Genomic DNA, 21,830 nt, shown 5'->3' with positions numbered 1-21,830 from the left:
TTTAATATCTCGGAAACCGTAGCAGCACAAACGCTAATTTTACCTGCACAAATCTGCACAAACGTAGCACTAAAAAGGTAGACCATTTTGGTTTGTTTTGGAGCAGTCTGGGGGGATGGTGATGTCATCAGCAAAAAATATAACTTTTAATATCTCAGATACTGTAGCAGCACAAACGCTAATTTTACCTGCACAAATCAGCACAAACGTAGCACTAAAAAAGTAGACCATTTTGGCCCGTTTTGGAGCAGTCTGGGGGGATGGTGACCTTTGAATGACCTATAAAATAAAGTTTAATATCTCGGAAAAACGTAGCACTAACCGCTCCGCCTATTTGCCTTTACGTTTCAAGTGGGTGGGGGGTCAGCTTCACTCTGCTGGGTGTGTGTGGTTGGAGGATGTGTTAGTGCGTGCGCGCGTGCACGCGCGAGAAGGGGGGAGGGCGCGAACATTTTTCTTGTAAAACAAGGGGGGCCCAGCAAAAAAAGCTTGGGAACCACTGCGTCAGGTGAATTGATGATGGTGAATCTTGATTACCTGTGCTGGTTGTCTGTCTCGCTGTGTGAGACTGGCGAAATGCTCACCACACCAAAGTATAAGTCTTTAAATGAACTTAAAACAATCATGGAACGGATTTCCACATTAATAAATGTTTTTCTATTAACAGTAAGTCAATTGATTTAAGTTGGAATCAACTGCAAAAGTTGGATGAATTGATGATGAACCAACTAAGTTGGTCCAGCTCAAGTACCTTAAGCTGGACCAACAAAATTGCGTAATGCTAATCACGTGGGAATCCTTTCCATGATTTTATTACGTTCATTCAAATTGTTATTTATTGAGTGTGTAAGAAAAAGCAGGTTTACTGAAACCACAGAAACTCAGATGAGTCACTGGAGTAACAAGCTGTGTGAAGCTAACCTACTGGGTGATGGGTTTTCTTCAACAAACTGAACAAACTTCATTTCTTCATTTCTTTCGTCTTCATTTCCTCATTCAGTATAAAAAAAATATAGGAGTGTGGTAATATGCAGAAGTTTGCATTATTACCCTGTTAGATGAGTGTTCATAATTAGTCATCACAGATAAATCACTTGACAGTCTGCATCTATTTAAAACTTTGGACGGTAAGAAAGGTGTCGGGTTATGAAATAAATACAATAGCTTATTGTCACGATAACTATTTAAATAAAACGTATCTGTATGAAGTTTTAGACTGATTGATAAAGAGCATTTGTCGTGCAGTGATCAGTCACTCTGATAGAAAATTGCCTGGCATCTTTACACTGTCGTCTAAAATTTGTATTAAGGGTAATCTGTAAAAGTGTCAACACAGTGGAATGTTTCTGCCTGCCACGTGCCCTGTTCATGACACGGGTGTTTTCTTCTTCTAAATATTGTTAAAATCATCAAAAGGATGACTGTGTATTTGGCTTTCTATTTATAATATTGTACGGTGTTTATCTTGAATTAAAGTGCCTCCAGATGACTGTTGTTGGTGTTTGACCATATTTAAAACTCATCTGATTGTAATACAGGGAAATGTTGGTTTTTACAAATAATAACTGCGCGTGTTGTTTTTGCTCATTTGCATCTTTTATTCATTCAGCTTTCTTGACATATTGCATGCAGCCGCTCTGCAGTGACGCTTTTTGGCCACAATTACTTTTTCCTAATGTTTAAAGCAGTGAAGTCAAACATTTGGAGTTGTACACGATTGTCATCAGATTGTGTGGTGAAATTTTCTAAACTAAAAATATTTTGAAGTAGGGCTTCATGATGTGGGAAGACAGAAATCAAAAACACTTTTGCCTTTTCTCTGCCATCATTTCCCCTAAAAAGCTAAATAAAGCAAACAGATTTCTGTGGCTTAACAAAAGTTTTTGCTTTTTCTTTTTAGTGTGTAACTGTGGACAGACTTCATTGAGCTCTTTAAACACACTTTCATGCTTACAACATTGCAGGAATCATACACTGATTTCACTAAAGCATTTGTATTTTAGTTGTTTGGCATCTTCTCACGAGACACTCAGTTTCCCTCTTGGGTCCACCTGATGCATCTAAAACCATCCTCGCAGTCACATTTCATATCAGACGTACTGGTGCAGTTCTGAACCACTTTAAAATGAAACTCTGAGAAAGAGTGAAATAGAGATTATTATAAAGAGTACTCTAGAACATAGAAAAGCATTTCCTTTGTGACACTTTCATGTCAGCTTGATGGCATTGCATTTTTTAGAGAGCATAAAGATTTCCAGGAATATTTTCAAACCTGTTCATATTAGACAAGTTTTGCATATTCATGGCAACTTGAGAGGAACCTGTTCTCAGAATGATCTGATAATAACGGGAGCCAGAGCTAAGTTTACATATCCTGTCAGCTATTTTTTTTCTTTTGTTTTTTAATGGCTGCGGTAAAGTTGTTTGCTTTGACACTGGTCATTTTGCCCACTGTTGGTTTGAGCTTATCTGACATGAGAATTCAAAGTGTTCTTCTCGGTACTTACTGGTTGGGGTTGGGTCTGGCATCTTCTCACAAGACAAGCAGTTCTTTTTGTCATGGGTCCACCTGATGCATCTAAAACCATCCTCGCAGTCACATTTAATATCAGACGTACTGGTGCAGTTCTGAACCACTTTAAGATGCAACTCTGAGAAAGAGTGAAATAGAGATTATTATATGGAGTAGTCATCACAGTACATGTGGAGTTACTATTAATGGTTTATCAGCTTTTTATAGAAACCCAGAGATCACGGGTATATCAAAATCCTGATGAAATCATTAAAGGTGGAAATGAAAACTTTCTTTACTAGGGTTGCAGTCTCCAAAGCAGAGATGGCATTCATCTTCATAGTTCAAGTCAGTTGTGTAACTTCCAGCAGGACAGTGTTCACATGTTGTACAATCACTCTGATACATACCTGTGAGAACAGAAAAAACAAGAGGAAAGACTTGCTGACTCGGAGTGAGTATCGGTGAAGGATGTGGTCATACTGCACGAACTCAGCCTGCGTCATTTTTCATCAATGCAGAAAATCAAAACAACACACAGACAAGAAAGAACCATACTTCACACCACGGTACCTAAACGAGATTCATATTTCTGAGTAAATGTAAACTGATGAACAGAATTTTAAAAATATTAATAGAAGCTCACATCAAGTTATCACACATTTCCTACCTGCAGGACAATATTTACACTCTCTCCCACCAATGTTGTAGGTGTTCTTTGGCTGTCAACACAGATAGATATAAATCACTAAAATGAAAAAGTCCTCATTAACTCATCATCCATGCCACATTCACTCATGTCAACTATTTTTCTTATTTGATAAAAGTGTATGCAATAATTAAGGCGACTGGGTTAAAGAAAAAAAGTCTTACTGTGGGAAAGCTGAGCACCAACTGTGTGGATAACATCAGGAGGGCCACAGAGTATTGCACCAATCCCATTCTGTGGACAGATGTGAACACTACTGCGAAAAGGCCAAGGATCAAAATCTATAAAAGCTAACGCAACTACCAAGTTAATATCACAAATAAAGGTTATTACAATAAAACAAATGTCAAAATTAAAAGAAAAAGGAAATCTTTTCCTTCAGTATCATGTTCCTGTTGTTCAACTTCTGTTGTTTTTGCTAACTTCCTCAAAGTGTGCCCCACCCTTTTGTCTTTTTGTATCTTTCTCTGTCATCTTGCTGAACATCTGTGTTATTCTTTCTTTACCTGGTTACATATTGCTGCTTCCCACACTCCGACCCCTACCAGCCTGCTAAAACTGACTAACATTTATGCATCAAGTCTGGAAACCTTCACAAACATATTTAAGTACATTTGTTTTTCTTTTACTGTTTAATTTAGCTGTAAGCCAACTGTTGAGTTGATTATATATTAATATGGCAACATTTTCCATGTTAAATATTTGTAGGTTTTAAAGTGTTTTAAGCGCTTTATATTTCCAAATTGAAGTCCTGGAAAAAATCCCTGTTTTTCCATGTAAAATGTAAAATTTGAAATAAGGATAATCAAGTATAAAGGATAAAGGTGTTAACAGAGGAACACTTCTTTTAGGTTTTGAGTTTAATGTTAAGATGGATAGGAAGAGTAAAGAGAAAGAGTTTGTCTTTCTCCAAAATTTCATGAAGTGGTTACTTAACGAGATTTGGATGATTCTCTCTTTCATTTTTTTTTATCTGTAATGCTTCAGGGTCTTTATCTTGGTATAAAGTGCCTTCAGATAACTGTTAGAAAAAAACTGTTGAACTTAATACAGGGAAAAAACTGCACGCCTTGTTGCTCAGTTGCATCTTTTATTCATTCATCCAGCGTCTCTCGACATATTACATACAGCAGCTCTGCAGTGAAGCCTTTTCCAGCCAAAGTTACTTTTTCTTGATGTTTAAAGCTGCAAAGTCACACATTTGGATTTTAGATCAATAGTTCTGACTCTGTGGAATAATTTTCTTTAAAAAATTTGGTAAATAAGTTTTTCTGTTGTGTGAAGACAGAAAACAAAAACTCTTTTGCTCTCATCTGCCATCATTTCCACCGTGGAGTCTTCATTCAGCTCTGTTCTTTAAACACGAATATATATTCAAAGCTATATTTCTGTTATGCATATAATATCAAAGCCATCATTTCACAAAAGCATTTGCATTTCCGTTCATCTTCCTGAACTGAGATATTTTTACACTGACTTTACTTGGCATACACTCATAAAGAAACAGCGTAACTGGGAAAGAAAACCTAGATGATCATCAGATTCTGAATTTTTCACGTGGTCACCATGAAAACACAAAAGTCATTTTGTTGGCGTTGAACTGCTTGAGACAATATGAGATTTTACAGTTTGATCCTTCTTAATGTTGTGCATCTACCCCGGTAAGAGTCTTCTTAAAAACACTCGCTGGTCAGACAGAAGGCCCATAAACATACACACTGGCACATGCATACACATAAATTCACTCAGTGCGTTAAAGTGTAACGGTACAAAGAGAGACGGTGTTTTATGCCTTTAACAATGCACCCGACGCCTGATCTTTTCAGAATGGCGCTCAGCTGATTACAACTGCAACACATGCATGAGCTAAACTGCACCCTACTGCTGAAACAAGTTATTTCACCTGGTTCATCTACACAGAAGAAACAACACCATTTAAAACAGTGTCTGATAATAGAGTTGTGATGGAGGGGGCGTCCACCTGACAGCTGTGCGCTGTATGTGTTTTCCTACGAAGGAACATGTAGGTTAAATATGCCAATAGACATAACTAAAGTAAAAATGAGGTATGTGATGCGTTCACCAACGACATTTTTTTTCATAAGGAAAGGAAAACTAAATAGAACAAATCATCCATTTTCAGCAGGTCAGCATATTTTGTTTTTCAGGTTAGACTACTGATTGTTTCTTATGGTACAGTTTTGCTTTGCTCTTCTTTTCTATGTGCAAAACGTAGGTTCACTTCTATACATCAAGCACCTTGGTGAAATAGCTTCAGCAGCTATGTTTAGTCTTTTTTTAAGCAATTTCCTGTTGATTCACAATCTAAATATTATTTTGGCACTCGGTGACTAACTTACATTATAACATGACAGCCTTTTTGTTTTTCCACTATCCTCAAAGTGATTCTGCTCAACCATGCAGCTTTACTCAAAGATACAGCCTTCACTCTAATCTATAATAATAAGCATTACTGCTAAAAAAATAAAGATTATTAACAACACTTACATGACCCTTGAGTGACTCTATCATCCAGTACTTTTAGTTGGTCTTTGAAGTGCAACAGACAGAGACTACGGTTACGTTCAAAACTAAAAAACAACCTCCCAACACTGTGGTCATTGCTCCCTCACCTTTCCCGAAAACTACAAAGTTCAAAGCAGACTACGGTGTTTGTGGGATTTCAGATGTGACTCATATGAAATGATTGGAGCTCCAACATCGTCAAGATGATCAATGTGTGAACTCTCTGTGAACAGCAGGGTGGTTTGGTCTGCTTAAGGCTGACACCAAAACGATGGTGATATAGACATGCGACTTACTACGGTGACTATGTTGTATTATTGTTAAAAGTTTCTGCACCTGCACAGGAAATATAAGCTAATTCGACCGTTTATTTACAGATTTAGGGTAAACGAATGTGTCCAAATGAATCAAGGAACAAATCAGCCTCTGCTGTGTCACAGATGTAGCTCGCAGGTTACGGAGGCCAAAATCTTGATTTCATTGTTTGGACTGTTTGCTTTTGCCATGTTATCCTTGACTAAATTCTGTATAATTGTTCTTTGTCAATGCATATCTTCTCCCACATCATTATAGAAACAGTCTTCTTGCACCAAATCGACCAGCTCAGTGGTCAGACGACTACTACAAATGTTTACGTTTTTTCAAAATATTTAAGAATTTGTCATAAAAATCCTGATGAAAAATCTGCCAGGAGGCCCACAGTTTAACTTATAGCCAACATATTACTGCCATTTTGAGGCCCACAAACAATGTGGTCCTCAAAGCGAACACATGTACACTTTCTGAACTGGAGGCATCCGAGTGAGAGGAGTGACATTCAACTTTCCCAATTAACTCCTGTTATATTTGATCAAGGGCTTCAGGAGAAGAATAGAAAGCAACTCTTATATCATCTGATTTAAGGCTTAGGAACACAAAACACCACAGATCTGAAGAGCAACTTCTCAGGATTTTAGTTATTTTTTCAAATCACTTTGAAATGACTTGAAGTTTTAAGGTTTTTACATACATTTCCCTTGTTATCCAGAAAACACCTCACTTTATTGGAAGGAGGCCTGTTGGTAGTCAAAGACTCAACTCTGTTGCTCCAGTAAAAATGCACATAATGTTTGCGTTTTTCTGATTTTCTTCTGTATCTTTAACTTTTCATTTATTGCCTCAGGTTTGCTTTGCCTGTGATTCTATTATCGTTTATACAAGAGATATGGTGAACAGTTAATGCAGCTGCAAGCCACTAAAATGCTCTCTCGCGGCTTTTTATTACACCTACATGTGTGGATAAAGATTCAAATTCAAAAATTCAGTGTTATATTATTTTAAGACTGAAGCTTCATTGTTTCCTGGAAATATTCCTGTAAATGTGACTTTAACTTTTAGAGCTTCAGTGACCATAAAAGCAGATCAGAGAGGAGTTTATGACGCTTACATTATCCTTGTTTTAGCTCGTGTCCGTTTGTGTAGAATGAATAAGTCATGCTATGTCTTCCTGTAACCACACTTACAGTCAGCTGACCCTAGGTCCTTCAACCTACTGAATCGTCACAAAATGAAGCACAATGACAGACTTCCTCGCTCAGTCAGTTCCATCTCACTTTCCAAAGTGTCCAGAAAAAGAAATGACTCGTCAAACAAGTACGTAAACATGGTGTTGCCGTAGTCACGTAGTCAGCGCCCATTGTATCGGTGTGGTCATGGATGCACTTGAGATCGTGTGACCACAGCCGCTGTTAACGCTGGAGTGAGCATGTGTCATGTTCTCCCATTGCTCGAGGAAGAAGGTGGAGATACCGACGGCTTGTCGTTTTCTCTCGCTTCACTCTCCTCAGCGGGTGGAGGCACAGCAGACGGACTGAGAGGGGCAGAAAGAGAAATGCATCATTTTTTCCAGTAGAAACTAAACTCGCTCTACCTGTGGGTTCGGTGGTTCGCTATAATTTTCATTAAAGGTTTTGATATAAAGTGCGATATTTTCAGATGGATAAATATTACGGCTTTTAGGTAAATGGAGACAGTTGGCATAGATTTTCAGGTAATAAAGTCCAGCCAGTTAAGCATAAAGCTTATTTATATTTAAAGCTAAATAAACATATAGTAAATAGTGTAGTCATAACTAAGTAATAACCATGTCTATCATGTGTATCAGGTGTATAAACAGGTAACAAATCAAAATAAAGAAAGTTGAAATAATATAATGCATTTTGACAAAAGGGGATTATAATAATAACTTTACTAGATACACATAATTAAAGCTGAATACACCTATACTGTAATGTTTTATAACCCATTTAATAAATGTTTATTTTAAATACAATATAAATTAGATATGCTGTATACACTGAAACTGCTCGAATAGTTTTTTTTTAAAGGAAGCTAAATAGATCAATAAAATCAACATCAAGTGTGTGTTTATGTGCGTGTGTACCTGTCTTCGCTCTGTGTGATGAGTCTCCTGCAGGTCTCCATCTGAACATCCAGGCCTCTCTTCATCGAGCACATCTCCATGTACTCGTGCAGGTGTCGGTTCATGTCGCTCTTAGCTGTGGCCAATTCCAGCTACAGTCAGAAAACTGAGAGTTAGACTAAATCACTCCAAGAATCTAACAGAGTCTCGGTCTCACTTCCTCACCCATGCAGAGAATATCAAAACAAATGTGAAAAAATAAGTGCATGCCTTTGCAAACAGACTCCCGTTACGTGAACGTTTGCTATTTCTTTTGTTTAACATGAGCACTTGTATAATCGCTCATTCAAAAATCAGTCACTAGTTATTGTGAAAATCTTCAGGCTACAACTGAACTGAAGTTGTAGCCTGCAGTTTAAAGTGAGTTTTCAAACTCAGACTGCAGACATTCTGAATGTGTTCTGGCACCAATTCATGTTTAAATATTTTCACACACTCAACTCCTTAAAGTTACTGATGGTGTTTAGAGCCTTGTGGATAGCTTGTTTGGTTTAGTCGCTGATTTCGGTGCGATAGTCAAAAAGGCAAAGTTTGACGGATGTGGTTTCTGTCAAGTTATAGCTGGAATTTAATAATCAAATGTAAAAAATTGGAAGGATCACAGCTTTATTACATAGTAAGTCACATTTAAGCTGGGTGAATGATGACTAGGGGGTAAAATAAAGACACTTAGGTTAAAAGAAATCTCAGTCTAAACATACTCTGACCAGCGTTTCCTCTCTCACAGTAAACAAACCCATGGCTGGTTTATAAGACAAGGACAGAGCTTAGTTAGTCCTTGACTACAACCTGTTTTCACTGAAGCCCTTCATTTAATTTTTCTTTTCTAGCCTGGAAGTAAGCTTAGTCAATGTCTGAGAAACTATCTGTCAAAGTTTAGAGTTAGACTCAGAGTTTGTTAAACCTGCTTTCTTGAACAACCCCCTGACTATGTGCAGCCAAACTGCTCAGGCTTACATAAACTCATCTAAAATGTATGAAAGATGTAAAGAAAGGCCTTTAAAGTACTTTAAAGATTAAATTCAGCAAGGCAGGCTACTGCCCCTTTAAAACAAAGCATAGTAATAGTACTTCACTTAATGTCATTATTTAGACATCATATTGTCTTGTGAATGCAAGACACAAAAAACAGTGCAGGAGACATAATGCATGCAGCAAAAATGAAAGAACAAACTGCCAGCATGTAGGATGAAGGAAGTTATTTAACATATAAAAGTACAGAGCAAGCGTCTGACCTCAATTTGGTCAATGGTCTCTTGGTATTCCTTCTCTCGAGATTTGAAAAGACATTCGGTGTCATTAATCACCTTTTCCAGACAGTCCTCCTGCTGAAGACAAACACGGACATGGAAATTTACATGCGATGAAAGGTAGTTATAATCGGTTTAACGTGTGCATCATCAGACATCACCGCAGACATAGAACCATCAAAGCACAGCTGTTGCAGTGCTCCCATCAGCTCACATTTCACTGACTTATTTCCCACGGGAGAAAGAGCAGACTTTTCAAAGCGCACACAGCTGGTAAATGAAAACAAATACCTACATGCATTTCTTGGAAACAAACACCATGTACGCTAAATACAGGCTGGATTTGTGCGAGTGTTGTTTTGTTGCCTGAATTGGCCCGGCCACAGCAGAGCACCGAAGGGCAGCAGACTGAGCTTTGAAGGACTCCACTCTGCCTACTGTTCTGGATAAAGTCCACTTATAACCACACAAACAAAAGCTTCTTTGAAATCTGAAGCAATAATATCAAACCATGTGCACTTAGAAATTACAGTGCGCTTCCTCTACTTTATAAAACTCCTTTATGCAGTGACTTAAACAGTGTTTAAGCTGAAATTCTGAAACGTTTTTTTTAAAGTAACAATAGATGTCAGATGTCTCTTTATAACTGCATTCACTCAGGATGAACATCTGAGACATGGCTGAGAGAATTTAGTAATTAGCCATGCTCTCTGTTTTTGCGACAATGACAAAAATAGAGAAGCACACATGTGCCAATTAAAGAAACAGTTTATTTTTAAACTAAAGAACCAAAGAAAGAACTTAAACTAGCCATGGGATGTGTATTCAGTATTGCCAGCAGTGTGAGAGAGTGCGTGAGTGAGGAAACGGCATATGCAATGTTGTCTCGTGCCATGCAACAAACCAAGATACAACCAAAATCTCAGAAGTGTCTCTGGAGAGGAAAGCCACGCTGGCAGCTGAGCTCTGAGGGCGTTTGTAGAGCACACTGGGCCCAGGTGCTGCCAATCGTGTTAATTAGTCGGCACCTGCAGTACACGGGTGCTACACAGGCGGACTGAAATGCAGGTGGGGTGAGTGGGTTGTCTTGTGATGTTATCTGTGTTTCATTTTTTTTTTGTTTTCCCTGCACCTTTTGCAGGTGCACGACAATTCAGAAACTCAATTTCACTGAAACCTGAAAGGATGATGAGATGCCAACATATAGTAATGAAAATTGTTCCGTCTTTCAGAAAGATCGACATTTACGGTCACGTGAAAAACAAAAAGAAAGAACTGCACAGCCCTGTGAAAAACAAAGTACCTCGTGTGAATGAGCAGACTGGATGACCACCTTTAGCACAAATAACCTTAAGTAATTGTTTTCTATATGACATTCTGTCTCTCATGTCCCTTTGGGGGAATTTTAGCCCACTCTTCTTCAAAGTGTTGCTTCAGTTTATTGAGGTTTGAGGGCACTTGTTTATGCACAAGTGTCTAACATCCCAGACCTGAGTCTGGTTGAGGTCTGGACTTTGATTGCGCCACCTTTAGACTTTGATTTTACAGATTTGCTGCTGTACATGTCCTGCTGGATGACCCAGTTTGGGCCAAGCTTCAGCTGTCAGACAGATGGCCAGATTTGACTCTAGAATACGTTGGTATGCAGAGGAGCTTATGGTCGACTCAGTAACTGCAAGGTGCCCAGCTCCTATAGCTGCAAAACAAGTTCATGTCACCCCCCACCCCACTGTTCCAGAAGTCTTGTGGTTTGTTCTGATTCAACTTTGCAAAACCAAGCTGTGCTACAATGGTTAAAGAGAATAGGCTTTCTCCTGGTAACCCTTACAAACAAGCCATACTTGTTGAGTCTTTTTTTTAATGGTACTGTCATGAACTTGAACATTTAATATGCTAAATGTGGCCTGTCGAGTCTGAAAAGTAGTTGCAATCTGCCAGAGCACTGCACAGTCAGCACTTGGGGTGAATTTGCTCTGAGCTTCTGGGAACACTGCGGCAGTGTACTTAGTTTTTCACAGAAATGAATAGAGCCTTGTGAAAAAGTGCTTTCTCACATGACTGCATGTGTCAGCTTACTAAGTGAGGTCTATAACTGGTGACCACAGATATCTGTCGATTTCAGTAAAACACAGGCTTGTTTATGCTGTGTGAATGTTTTGCAGAAAACAGTGATGATGGGGTAACTTCTGACAGTCATAATTCCTTGCAATTAGTATTTTTAATATGCCACAACGATGGCTAAAGGTAAATCTTTCAATTTTTCAGCTTTTTTGAAGCCTCTATATGTTCATAAATTAGCTCCTCTCTGGTAGCCACAGCTATATTTCTAACAACTTTGAGCTTTAAATCTTCACAGAGAGTTCTCTCAGTCTTAAACTTGTGTGACTGCTGCCTACCTCTCCCGGTGGGTGGGTGGGATCTGGAGGCAAAGTGCATCCTGGGAAATCCTCCCAAAGCAGCAGCGTCTCTTCAGTCTCCTCCCACGCTAGACTGTCACAGTCATCCTCAAACTCACATTCACGCCTGAAATTTTTTTTTAAAAAAGTATCAATGCACACATACAAATGCACATGGCCTGAAAAGACGACTCAGATTACAGTAATTACATCTGCAGACCACTCACAGCTGGTTTAGCATCCTCTGCATCTCCTCATTGATCTGATTAGCAGCAGATCCACAGTGCTCCTCATCTTTAACCACTGCTCCGTCACTTTCGGAGGTGCTGACGGGCTCGTCACACTCACTCCCATTAAAGGACAGAGGGGTTTGTTTACGGCGGCAGTTTAGCGATGGTTGGTTATTAGGAACCTGCAGAAAAGTTTGGGATTAGAGGATCAGACTAACAAGTAGACACTTGCTAAAAGCAGATAAAAAAAGAACCAGAGATGATGAGATTAAACAGTTTTACCTGATACATTTGGATGACGTCTTCACAGTTCCTCTGCTGGGCCACATCGCACAAGCGAGCAGTGATGTCGATCCTGCGGCAGATGTCCATGTCCACCTTCATCGCTTTCTCCTGGATTTTGCTGTCCAAATCTGACAAATTCTACAGAGAGGATGGATATGGGAACTGTTCAGCATCACTGGAAAACTGTACCAATAAGACTGATTATGACATAATAGTAGCACCATTTTCTTATACAGCACCCTAAAGATAGAAAATAAGACCCCTGAAAACTCAGGGGTCACCAATCCTCAGTCGTTTGGTACCAGACCATGAGAGTTGAGGCTCAGTTGTGAAATTTATGGTTTTCGGGGGGTTTTTATCGTTAACTCGGTTTCCCTGGGTCTTTTCCCGCGTTGTAGTTGTGTGTCTTATTTTGAAAGAAATATTTATGCATTACCATAACGACCGGAGAGCATTAAGGGGCAGAGAAGAGGATGTTACTCTCAATGTTGTTGGTGCATTTCAGTAGGACGCTGTTAATAAAGTTACAGAATTACAAGGTTGGGCACCGCTGCTGTAACTAAAGCAAGCTGTTTCACACATGGACTTGGAGAATCCTTCCTCGGGAAATCTCCTGATTGGTTTACGTGGAGGTACTGCAGAGTGTGCGGGATGCAGAAACCATGACGACTACTCGCTAGCTATGAATTCACTGGACTATAACCTGCAGTACTCTCACGTCAGCACAAATTGTTGCATTTGGACAGCAGACTTTACACTATGGAGTTGGCAGGTTAAAGAGTTGGGTTGGATGTTTGCGTTCTCACAGCCACGTTTATCCAGGTGATGTCTAAAAAAAAGTTCAGGGCTTCAGTGTGAAAGCAGCTTATAAGGACAAACTACCAAGTGAATGCAGAGGGACATCTGATTACTGTAAAGAGCTAAAACTGTTTGTGATTATTATATGAATGTATGAGCTTACATTGCTCAGGAGCCCTTTGAAGACAACCAGCTCCGTATTCAGATGCTGGACCCTGCGAACCAGCTCGTCCTGGCAGCCTTCGCTCTCCTGCAGGTCCTGCACACGCAAAAGAAGTCATAATGAGCAAATGCACTTAACCACAACTCTCTTTACTGTAGTTTTTGGGTCACATTGTGCAAAAAGATTTTATCTGCAAAGAGCACATTCAAATCCTAAATGCATAATCACTTCTGGGAAGCTCTAAATGAGTCTGACATCATGGTAACCCTCAAAGTCTCCCCGCTGATTTATTCACACGTGCTGCAGTTACAATACTCGAGAAGCATTTTTTTTACCCTTTTGTGGGCTTAAAGTGCGGTGGTATTTCCTGTCAAATTGGGTCAGGTAAAGATTCCTCGCAATGGGGCACATGCTCAAAAACACATATACAGGAAACCACTGGGCTTAGAATGAGACCTTTGCCATGAAGTCAACATTTGGGGGGTAGGAGGCATTCGTTTTGGGGGCTTTATCTGTCATCTCAGTGGTATTCATATTCTCGCTCTTAACTGTTACTGCACAAAAAAAGATGAATGTCACGGCTACTCTTCATCACATGTGTCTACATGTAGACTAAAAGCAGACTTCAATCAAACACTAATGCTAATCAAGCCAGAACTGTTAGACAGCATACTGAGTATTCATTTAATTTTTCAGCATTTCACTTTGGCTATATATAAACTAAATTATGCCATAATGAATGGTTTCATTGTGGGGAAATGTGTTTATAAGGACACAAGTGCAAGAAATACAGTAATTGCAATTTGATGGTTGGCAACAGGCAGATATAAATACAACTTTCATGTCCTTAAATCCATTTTGGCACTGTTAGCAGTGGATGGTTAAGGGGTTTCAGGAAAAAAGCTAATCAATTAAAAGAGAGTGCACTAGCATTGGATGACTCATTGATAGCAGCTAAAGAAGCTAATAATCATTGCCAGCACAGAGAAAGAGGTATGTGCTTGGCAAGATCAACAAACAGCTGCAGCACAATCTATATTTAACCAAACTAATCCGCCCTACTTCTCTCACTTTCATGAAACTATTTAACCTTTAACATTATTGTAAAGACGCCAGCGCAGCCTTAGCTAAAGCATGTCATGCAGCATAGAATTAAAAATTTAAAGCGAACGGATATGTATTAAAGACGTGTGTGTGTGTGAATGTTTGTTAATTCTGTCACTTCAGAGAACTCACATCAGTTTTCTGAGGACTGCCTGACAGCAACTATTGCGGGTACTTGCCAAAATCTAACCTCTGCCTTCATAATAACATATAATCATTTATAATATCGAGACTTTCAGTCCCCACAGTGGGACTATATAAACAGATTTATGTTCCCCCATCTTGAGAAATACAAGAACAGACAAAAAAAAGGGTACATAATGTTACCTCCTGTAAGTCTGCAATCTTCTGTTGCAGATCCATCCTCATAGTGTATTCCTCTTCCCATCTAGGAGACACAGAGATAAGTTTAAGAAAGACATTAATAATCTTCTAGTTCATGTCTTCTCGGATACAGAGATCAGAGACAAAGAACAAAACATAAATTAGGTCTTCATCAGCTCTTGACATTTATAAAAGCAGACAATGCTCCTGTGAATCAATAATTCAGGTAGTTGAAAGGCTAAAGGGGCTAAAAGTCCATTTAAAATGCACCTCTAACTGCAACAATCACATTCTTGATGATTCATTACATCAAGTAATTCAGCAATCAAGGATCAACCAAACAAAACACACTTTCGACAGGAGATGGATAACAAGTTGCTTAGCAGCAGCAATTTACTCTGCACTCACTGCTGAGCCTACCTAAAAGTGGAATTAAATCTGTGCTGTAACACTTTAACAGGCGCTGGTGTAGATAAAAGGCTGAGAAGGCAACCACATGCTGCAGGGTTAAATGCAGTTGCCTGACTTCAGCTCTGACCTGAGGCCCTTTGCTCAGTCTTCCCAGTTTCCAGGCAAAATGCCTAAAATAACTAGCATATGTGTGACCAGACATGTAGTAAAAGTAAGTAAAGCTGTATTAGCATCTCCAGTTTGTTTGGAGTCTCCAATTTGTTTCAAACTAAATGTGAAACATGGTCACCGTCTTGGTTTTGGTGTTGATTAATGGCCAGAAAAGTGTTTTTGCAGAGTATTACATTGTTACAGTGAAGCTGACCTTTGACCCTTCATCAATTTCACCAATTTAATTACTGTATGAAATATTGTTATTTTATAATAAGTGAATGGGATGGTTGTCCTGATACAGACAACCTGAAAATATTTTCTATCTCCACTGGAATCCGTCCCATAAACAAATTTTTAATTTCTAAATCATCAAAATTTACATTACATCTTTTTTTCTTTAAATGGTAAATGGCCTGTATTTATATAGCGCTTTACTAGTCCCTAAGGACCCCAAAGCGCTTTACATATCCAGTCATTCACCCATTCACACACTGGTGATGGCATGCTACATTGTAGCCGCAGCCACCCTGGGGCGCACTGACAGAGGCGAGGCTGCCGGACACTGGCGCCACCGGGCCCTCTGACCACCACCAGTAGGCAACGGGTGAAGTGTCTTGCCCAAGGACACAACGACCGAGACTGTCCAAGCCGGGGCTCGAACCGGCAACCTTCTGATTACAAGGCGAACTCCTAACTCTTGAGCCACGATCGCCCTGATTTAAAGGTGGACATGGTCCAGGAAGGTCAGTAAATTGATCCTCAGCTCTTCCTGTCCATGTCTTGAAGTATCCTTGGGTAAGATACTGAACCCCAAGTTAGTGTGGGTGTAAATATTTGATAAAAATGCTTAGGCACAGATAAAAGTACTGTGTGAATGAGACTTGGAGCGCTCAAATTAAGTAGATAGGCTGTCATTTATCTGCACAAAAAAGTACAACTAGATTTCAGTATAAGTGTTTGAGTCTCACACTAAAATCAGTTTACTGCAGTTATATTAAAGATAATAAAAAAGGTGTTCGACTGAGTGAATCACCGATCCCTCACAGGCCAACTCGCTGATGCATCTCAGACCATTGTGCCTGTGAATCTGATCTTTAACACATTTAAAAGCCTGAGCAGAGACTACTGCGTATGTGATCACAATTTCTGTGATTTCATACCACAAGGGGAATTTCACTCACTGCAGTCTGCAGCCTCTTATAAAAAAGCTGTTTAAAATGCAGAATGCTGCAGTACAAGAATCCCTACAGGGAATACTAAATCTGAAATAAACTGAGTCATGAAACAGGGGTTGTTGTTGTCATAGCAGGTGCTTGTTAGATCAGTAAGGAGAGCGCGCACAGAAAACTGAGAGGCACTTCCTTCTGCAAGCCAAGCCCCCCTCCACCAGTTACATCTTGCAGTGCATGCTGCATTGCAGATACAGTATGGAGTGTAGAGAGGACGACGGTGCGCAGTGGAAGGAAGAGAGTGTGAGAAAGGAAGAAAAGGTGCGACTGTGTCGGTTTTAAAAGAGAAAGAAAATATGAGCTAGAGCATGTGGTTGGCAGAGAGAGGGTTTTTTGGCAGTGACAGAAGGAGGGTAACGGGGGGAGAGACAGTTGTCCTTGAAAAAAATAAAAGAACAGTGCAGAGAGCTAGAGGAGGGTAAGTCTGAAAATTAAAATACACCACAAGCTGCTTTAGGTTGCAGTAAAGGTAAACAGATATAATAAAAAATAAGATAACAAGCATTACATTATAAAATGGTATTAATATTTTAAAAGCTATGTAATAGCCTGAATCTGAGAGAATAAGTTTCGCATGAAGAAACATTTTGTGACGTCCTCATTTGTCCTGACTGAAGGGGGCTGCAGAGACCCCTCAAAACAACTCATTAGGGGAGGAAAAGACTTTGAGAGGGACAAAGTGTGTGAAACCCCTCAATTCACAAATAAAATGTATATATGTCTGGACAGCAGGCTGGGAAATGACGCACACTAGTGTCTCTACAGACAGAGAAAGCAAGCGTCTCATCTGTCTCACACTCTCTGGATTGTTAAAGTCGTCAATGTGCTTCATACACAAAGAGCCCACTATACTGTGCTCAGGATCTCCGCTGTGAAGAATGCATGGCTGCTCAATTGGATATAATCTGAGGGAATTTAATGATGAATGCGCAAAGGACCTTTTTGGAGTTAACAAATAATTACAAATAATACACAATCCACCAAAGCTGTCGGACAAACTTCAAATTTACAACAGGATTTATGCAGTTTTAGATGTTATTGCTAAGCTTTCTGGAGAAAAGACCAATCACATTGTTCCATATTAGCGATTAAGTGATTGGCCACATACACAGACAGCTGTCTTTCTAAAATGGAGATCAAAGCATCCATATTTGAACTGGTGATGTCATCAGATAAAGTCGCATGAGCTCACAGCAGCAACTGTGGATTACACGATCTCATATTCTCAGCAACGGTTAATCCTCTTCTACTCATCCATCTCACTTTCACAGAATAAGAGTTGATGCTTGTTGTTCTGCATCAAAACCCTCAGATATTTAGTTGATTGTTGATAAGCTACAACCAGTAAATGTTCAACATAAAAGATTGGTTCTTACTTGAAATGGGGCTCATAGCCAAATCTCCCATAAATAATTAGTTCACTTAAATGTTGGTAAATGAGGCTGTAAGTAATAAGTCTCGACATAATATCCAAAAATACAATCCTGAATTCTATTTTCACATTTCCTCTCTGAACTTCTCTCTAGATAAAATCATTACTGCCTTTCAGCATAAAACATGATGGCTCTCCATATGAGTGACCACATGTTAATAAAATCCAAATAATATACTAACCTGCTAATATTTTCTTGCAGAACATAATGTGACAAAAAAAAACAAAGATGGGGCCATTTTTTTTCTTTAGAAAATGGTGTCATCGCACAGTTTGTCCAGCTCAGACTCCACAGTTTAAAAACACTCAGATAAATGTCTGCAGCACTTGTGTAAGGACATCTACAACAACACATTCTTGGAAAGATAATAAACAATGAGACATTATCTTCTCTTTAAACATAAAAGAATGGGTGTTTATGTGTATTATTTAAATAATATTTGCTAATATGTAACTCTAAAAGCTGATACTGATGTTGGCATCTGACCCATAAAACGTGTACAAACTGAGCTAAATGTTTGGCTGCACAGAGGACGACCACTAAGCTTTGACCTCGATTCTACTTCATGTTTGTCCCCTGAGGTGTTAATATTTTTTAGTGTATTTGTAGCAGCAGCACCTGCCTCTGTGGTTAGTCATGTGATGAATGCAGTTCCAGGCTTGAAGTGATCGATGTAGAGTTTTTGTGCTGACTCTGTGGTGTAGCAGGAGACAGCTGGTCTGCAGCTGTTCTGCTCACTTCTCCAAAGTAGAGCATTACATACACTCAATAAAGCTACAGAGCAATCACAAGATTTATTTATTTTTTAAATAGCCCTGAAGGAACTGCAATAAAAGGTTTGGTCCATTTACCTGCGTTTATACTCATCTCTCTCCCTCTTCACTTTAGCCAGGACATTGTACAGGGCTCTTATCTCGGGGGTGATGGTGTCAATCTGGACACCAACTCCATCCGGGTGCACCCAGGATACTCCTGGGCTGGTCAGACGCTCAGCACCGGGGCCGAACTTGCGGGTGTGGTTGTAAGACCAGATTGTGCCCGGAAGGAACCGTGGAGGAGGGTTGGTGGAGGCTCCCGGACCTGTGCTGTTGTTAGTTCCCGTTTTAGAGCCAGATCCCGGGGAGTCCACACGGGGGGAGGATAGGCTGATGGTGATGGCTGGGTTGCAAGCGGCATTTGTTTGTGTTGCACTCGAGTTTTCAGAGGCTGCAGGTGGCAGGGCAGGCGCGAGAGGCGTTGTGAACAGTGTCGTAGGCCTCCTGGCCGAGTTGTTGGTGTTGTGGAAGGGCAGGGAGCCGGGCCTAAGCTGTATCGTTCCGACAAATCCGGTCTGCACGCTTACCTCCTGGGTGTGCGCTTGGTTCTCACAGCATCCACCTTTGCAGCCCTTGTTGGCGTCCAGCGCCTGCTGGAGCTGCTTCTCCAGAATCTTATTTCTGCGCTCTAATTCGTGCACTTTAGCCAAAAAGCATCTGAAGCGCAGGTTGAGAGTTTTGAGGACGCTGATGTTGGAGCCCAGGTCGTTTCTGAGAGCCATCGCAGCAGGGGGATGCGGCACAGGGCGGTGCTGATAGTGGCTGCTGTGATGGAGATAAGGTGAAGACTGAGAGGGTGCGGTGAAGTCAGGCCCCGAGCCGGGCTGCTCACCCAGCAGAAGGGAATCCGGGTCCGGTGCACCGAAAACAGCGTCGGGAAGGAGACCTGAGGGAGAGTCCGGGTGTCCGGGCGCCTGGTTCTGCTGCGGATGCTGTTGGAGATGCGCGTTGGCCCCCAACAAAGGATTCATGCTATGGTATGGAAAACTGAATCGCTGCAGATCTGGCATGAACACGGACAGGAACTGGCTTGCTACAACAGAATAATATAGATAATATCTGACATCCAGGAACGGCGTGTGCGTAAAACGCCTATGGCCCCGTTCACTTGGTTATATAACTGTTTATAAATAAGAATCTTATCCTTAAAGCCCAAAGGTCTTAACGTCGGCTGATGGATCAGTGCTCTCTGACGATCCACAGAAAGAAAAAAAAACAGCCTAAATCAGGACAGATGGATTTGGAAGAAGACTACAGAACACCGGACGTGCGCCTCAGCGTGATGCTTTGCAATAATAAATGTAAAATAAATGAAGAAAAAGCCGCAGAGCATGAATGAATAAGAAAGAAATCCGGCGTCTCCGCGTTACTGAAGTTCTGGCAACAAGCTGTGACCGCAGGCAGGAGAGAGCGCTGAGGGATTGGAAGATCCGTCTGCCGTAAATACGCGAATAGAGGAGCCTTTATTAACTGTTTGCTTTCTTGTTCACATTTGAAATCATTAGCCACAGCTCCAAACAAAAAACATTAGAGGATTTAGTGAAACTGGACTGAACCGTGACGTCAGACCTGGAAATCACGCTTTCACTGTTTTGCGGTCATTTAAATTTAAGTTAGAATTAGTCCAGTTTTTTATTTATTTATTTTTTTTAGAGTAATTCAGCATGTTTGTTTATTCTTATTAAATCTGATGGAGAGTTAAACAAGAAGACTGCTATCCAATTCGCCAGTTACATGCCTAAAATTACTGGTGTTTATGTTACTTATCACACTATAGTAGCAAAAAATAAATAAAAACACCTCCTCTGTGTAACCCACTATCTTTCAATGTGACCATAAAGCTAAATCACCTGAGTGGAGCACTGTGGGGTTAATAAGTTCCATTAGCTCAGGCATCCCTGAGGGGAGGATGGCCCTTTAGGACAGGTGGGAGGTGCAAAGGAGACAAAAGACACAAACTTACTGACATGCAGGGGTGCTTTATGCTTCAGGGGAGACACCAGGGAAGGGGAAAAATATAAAAGCTTTGTATTTTAAAATAAATATTTTTATTTTATTTTTATTTATTTTTTTACAACAGAAACCGGAGTTCGGTGGATCAGTTACATGGTGCTTCTTCCAGACAACCAGTGAGACTGAGAATTTATGGCAACAGAACAACTTAAAAGATCCTTTAACATTATGTATCACACTGTAACTCTAACATCTTAAAGTATAAATTTTAAAGTCATCCAAATCAGAGGGCAACACAGAGGTTTTCAGATATTTGTGCATGAGAGCAGACAGGGTCAGGCAGGGCTAACTTTGCATTGTATTTTCGTACCACTTGTCCATCGCTTTTATTAAAATAAATTTGCAGTTCACAATCAAACACTTTATTATTACATACAGAAAGTACAGTGTGATTTCTCCTGACATACTGAGTTGTGATCTGTAGACAAACTTTGGTTTTAAAAACGAGAGAATTGTGAATTTTGTTCCCCATCATAGATGGGTTTAGTTTGAGGTTAGGAGAAGGTGTCACCGACCTGCTGAGACAGATTTCAGGAAAGAGCTTCATAATCTTAGCTGAATGATGTGTTAGTATAGCTATATTGTGCATTGTTTGGCTCGGGTTCTCCTCACATTCCTCAGTTTTGTGAAAGACTGACAAGAGGTTTGAAAAAAGGCAATCCGGAGCTATTAATGCCACTGTAATAGGATCAGGTCTATGTCAGAGGTGCACAGGTGGAGTCTGGGCGTCCACATCCTTGATTTATCCTGGATTGTCAGCACTTCCATGTGAATCCAAAAGGCATCACAGCAGCTGCTTTCTGAGGCCTTACCATCCTCCAGGATGGCACCAGAGGAGCCAGACTTCCAGCAGAAGTGATTTATTTAAATAAATAAATCCACGCTTCATATGAGTGCTTTTAAGTCATTTTGTCATACTGAAACAAAATTAATTCAAGGAGTAGTGATGGTGCACATGTTTCTCTTCAGAATACAGATGCTTTAGCAAGTGTAAAAGAATGAATAAGGTTACACTATG

The 21,830-nt window shown here is 40.1% G+C and overlaps 2 protein-coding genes across 3 annotated transcripts in view; both read right to left on the bottom strand.

Annotated features, from left to right (window-relative positions):
- LOC146698807 (uncharacterized) overlaps window positions 1-5,796 on the bottom strand; it is a 29,415-nt gene extending 23,619 nt beyond the window's left edge. The window contains exons 1-3 of the mRNA XM_085471627.1: window positions 5,730-5,796; window positions 3,386-3,455; window positions 3,183-3,234 (exon numbers count right to left, since the gene is read on the bottom strand). Of these exons, the coding sequence (XP_085327753.1) occupies window positions 3,183-3,234; window positions 3,386-3,454 (121 nt within the window). The 5' untranslated portion in view covers window position 3,455; window positions 5,730-5,796. The remainder of the gene's footprint in view (window positions 1-3,182; window positions 3,235-3,385; window positions 3,456-5,729) is intronic.
- iffo1b (intermediate filament family orphan 1b) lies at window positions 4,299-19,839 on the bottom strand. 2 transcript variants are annotated; one of them, XM_085471621.1, is made up of 9 exons: window positions 18,836-19,839; window positions 14,762-14,822; window positions 13,331-13,426; window positions 12,367-12,507; window positions 12,082-12,266; window positions 11,855-11,981; window positions 9,444-9,536; window positions 8,170-8,300; window positions 4,299-7,596 (listed from the first exon to the last, which is right to left on the bottom strand). In XM_085471621.1, the coding sequence occupies exons 1-9, from the start codon at window positions 19,807-19,809 to the stop codon at window positions 7,497-7,499; spliced, it is 1,908 nt and encodes a 635-aa protein (XP_085327747.1). In that variant the 5' UTR covers window positions 19,810-19,839; the 3' UTR covers window positions 4,299-7,496. The 2 variants fall into 2 exon arrangements, with proteins under 2 accessions (XP_085327747.1, XP_085327748.1); XM_085471622.1 differs by having other exon boundaries at window positions 9,444-9,533.
- Window positions 19,840-21,830: the final 1,991 nt, after the last annotated feature.

The sequence above is a fragment of the Copadichromis virginalis genome, linkage group LG11 (genome assembly GCF_057382275.1).
Source record: "Copadichromis virginalis isolate Kocher_CV1m ecotype Utaka linkage group LG11, C_Virginalis_male_GT1.1, whole genome shotgun sequence".
Classification (NCBI taxonomy): Eukaryota; Metazoa; Chordata; class Actinopteri; order Cichliformes; family Cichlidae; genus Copadichromis; species Copadichromis virginalis.
The sequence above is the reverse complement of the archived record's forward strand: the minus strand, read 5'-3'. Positions and strand labels throughout refer to the sequence as shown.

Bases quoted from the DNA above. Each gene is read 5' to 3' on its own strand.
- iffo1b (XM_085471621.1), bottom strand. From the start codon at position 19,809: ATGCCAGATCTGCAGCGATTCAGTTTTCCATACCATAGCATGAATCCT. The intron at 14,823-18,835 runs GTAAATGGACCA...TGTGTCTCCTAG, and splicing joins AGAGATGAGTATAAACGCAG to ATGGGAAGAGGAATACACTA. The intron at 12,508-13,330 runs GTAAGCTCATAC...TCCTCTCTGTAG, and splicing joins TCAAAGGGCTCCTGAGCAAT to AATTTGTCAGATTTGGACAG.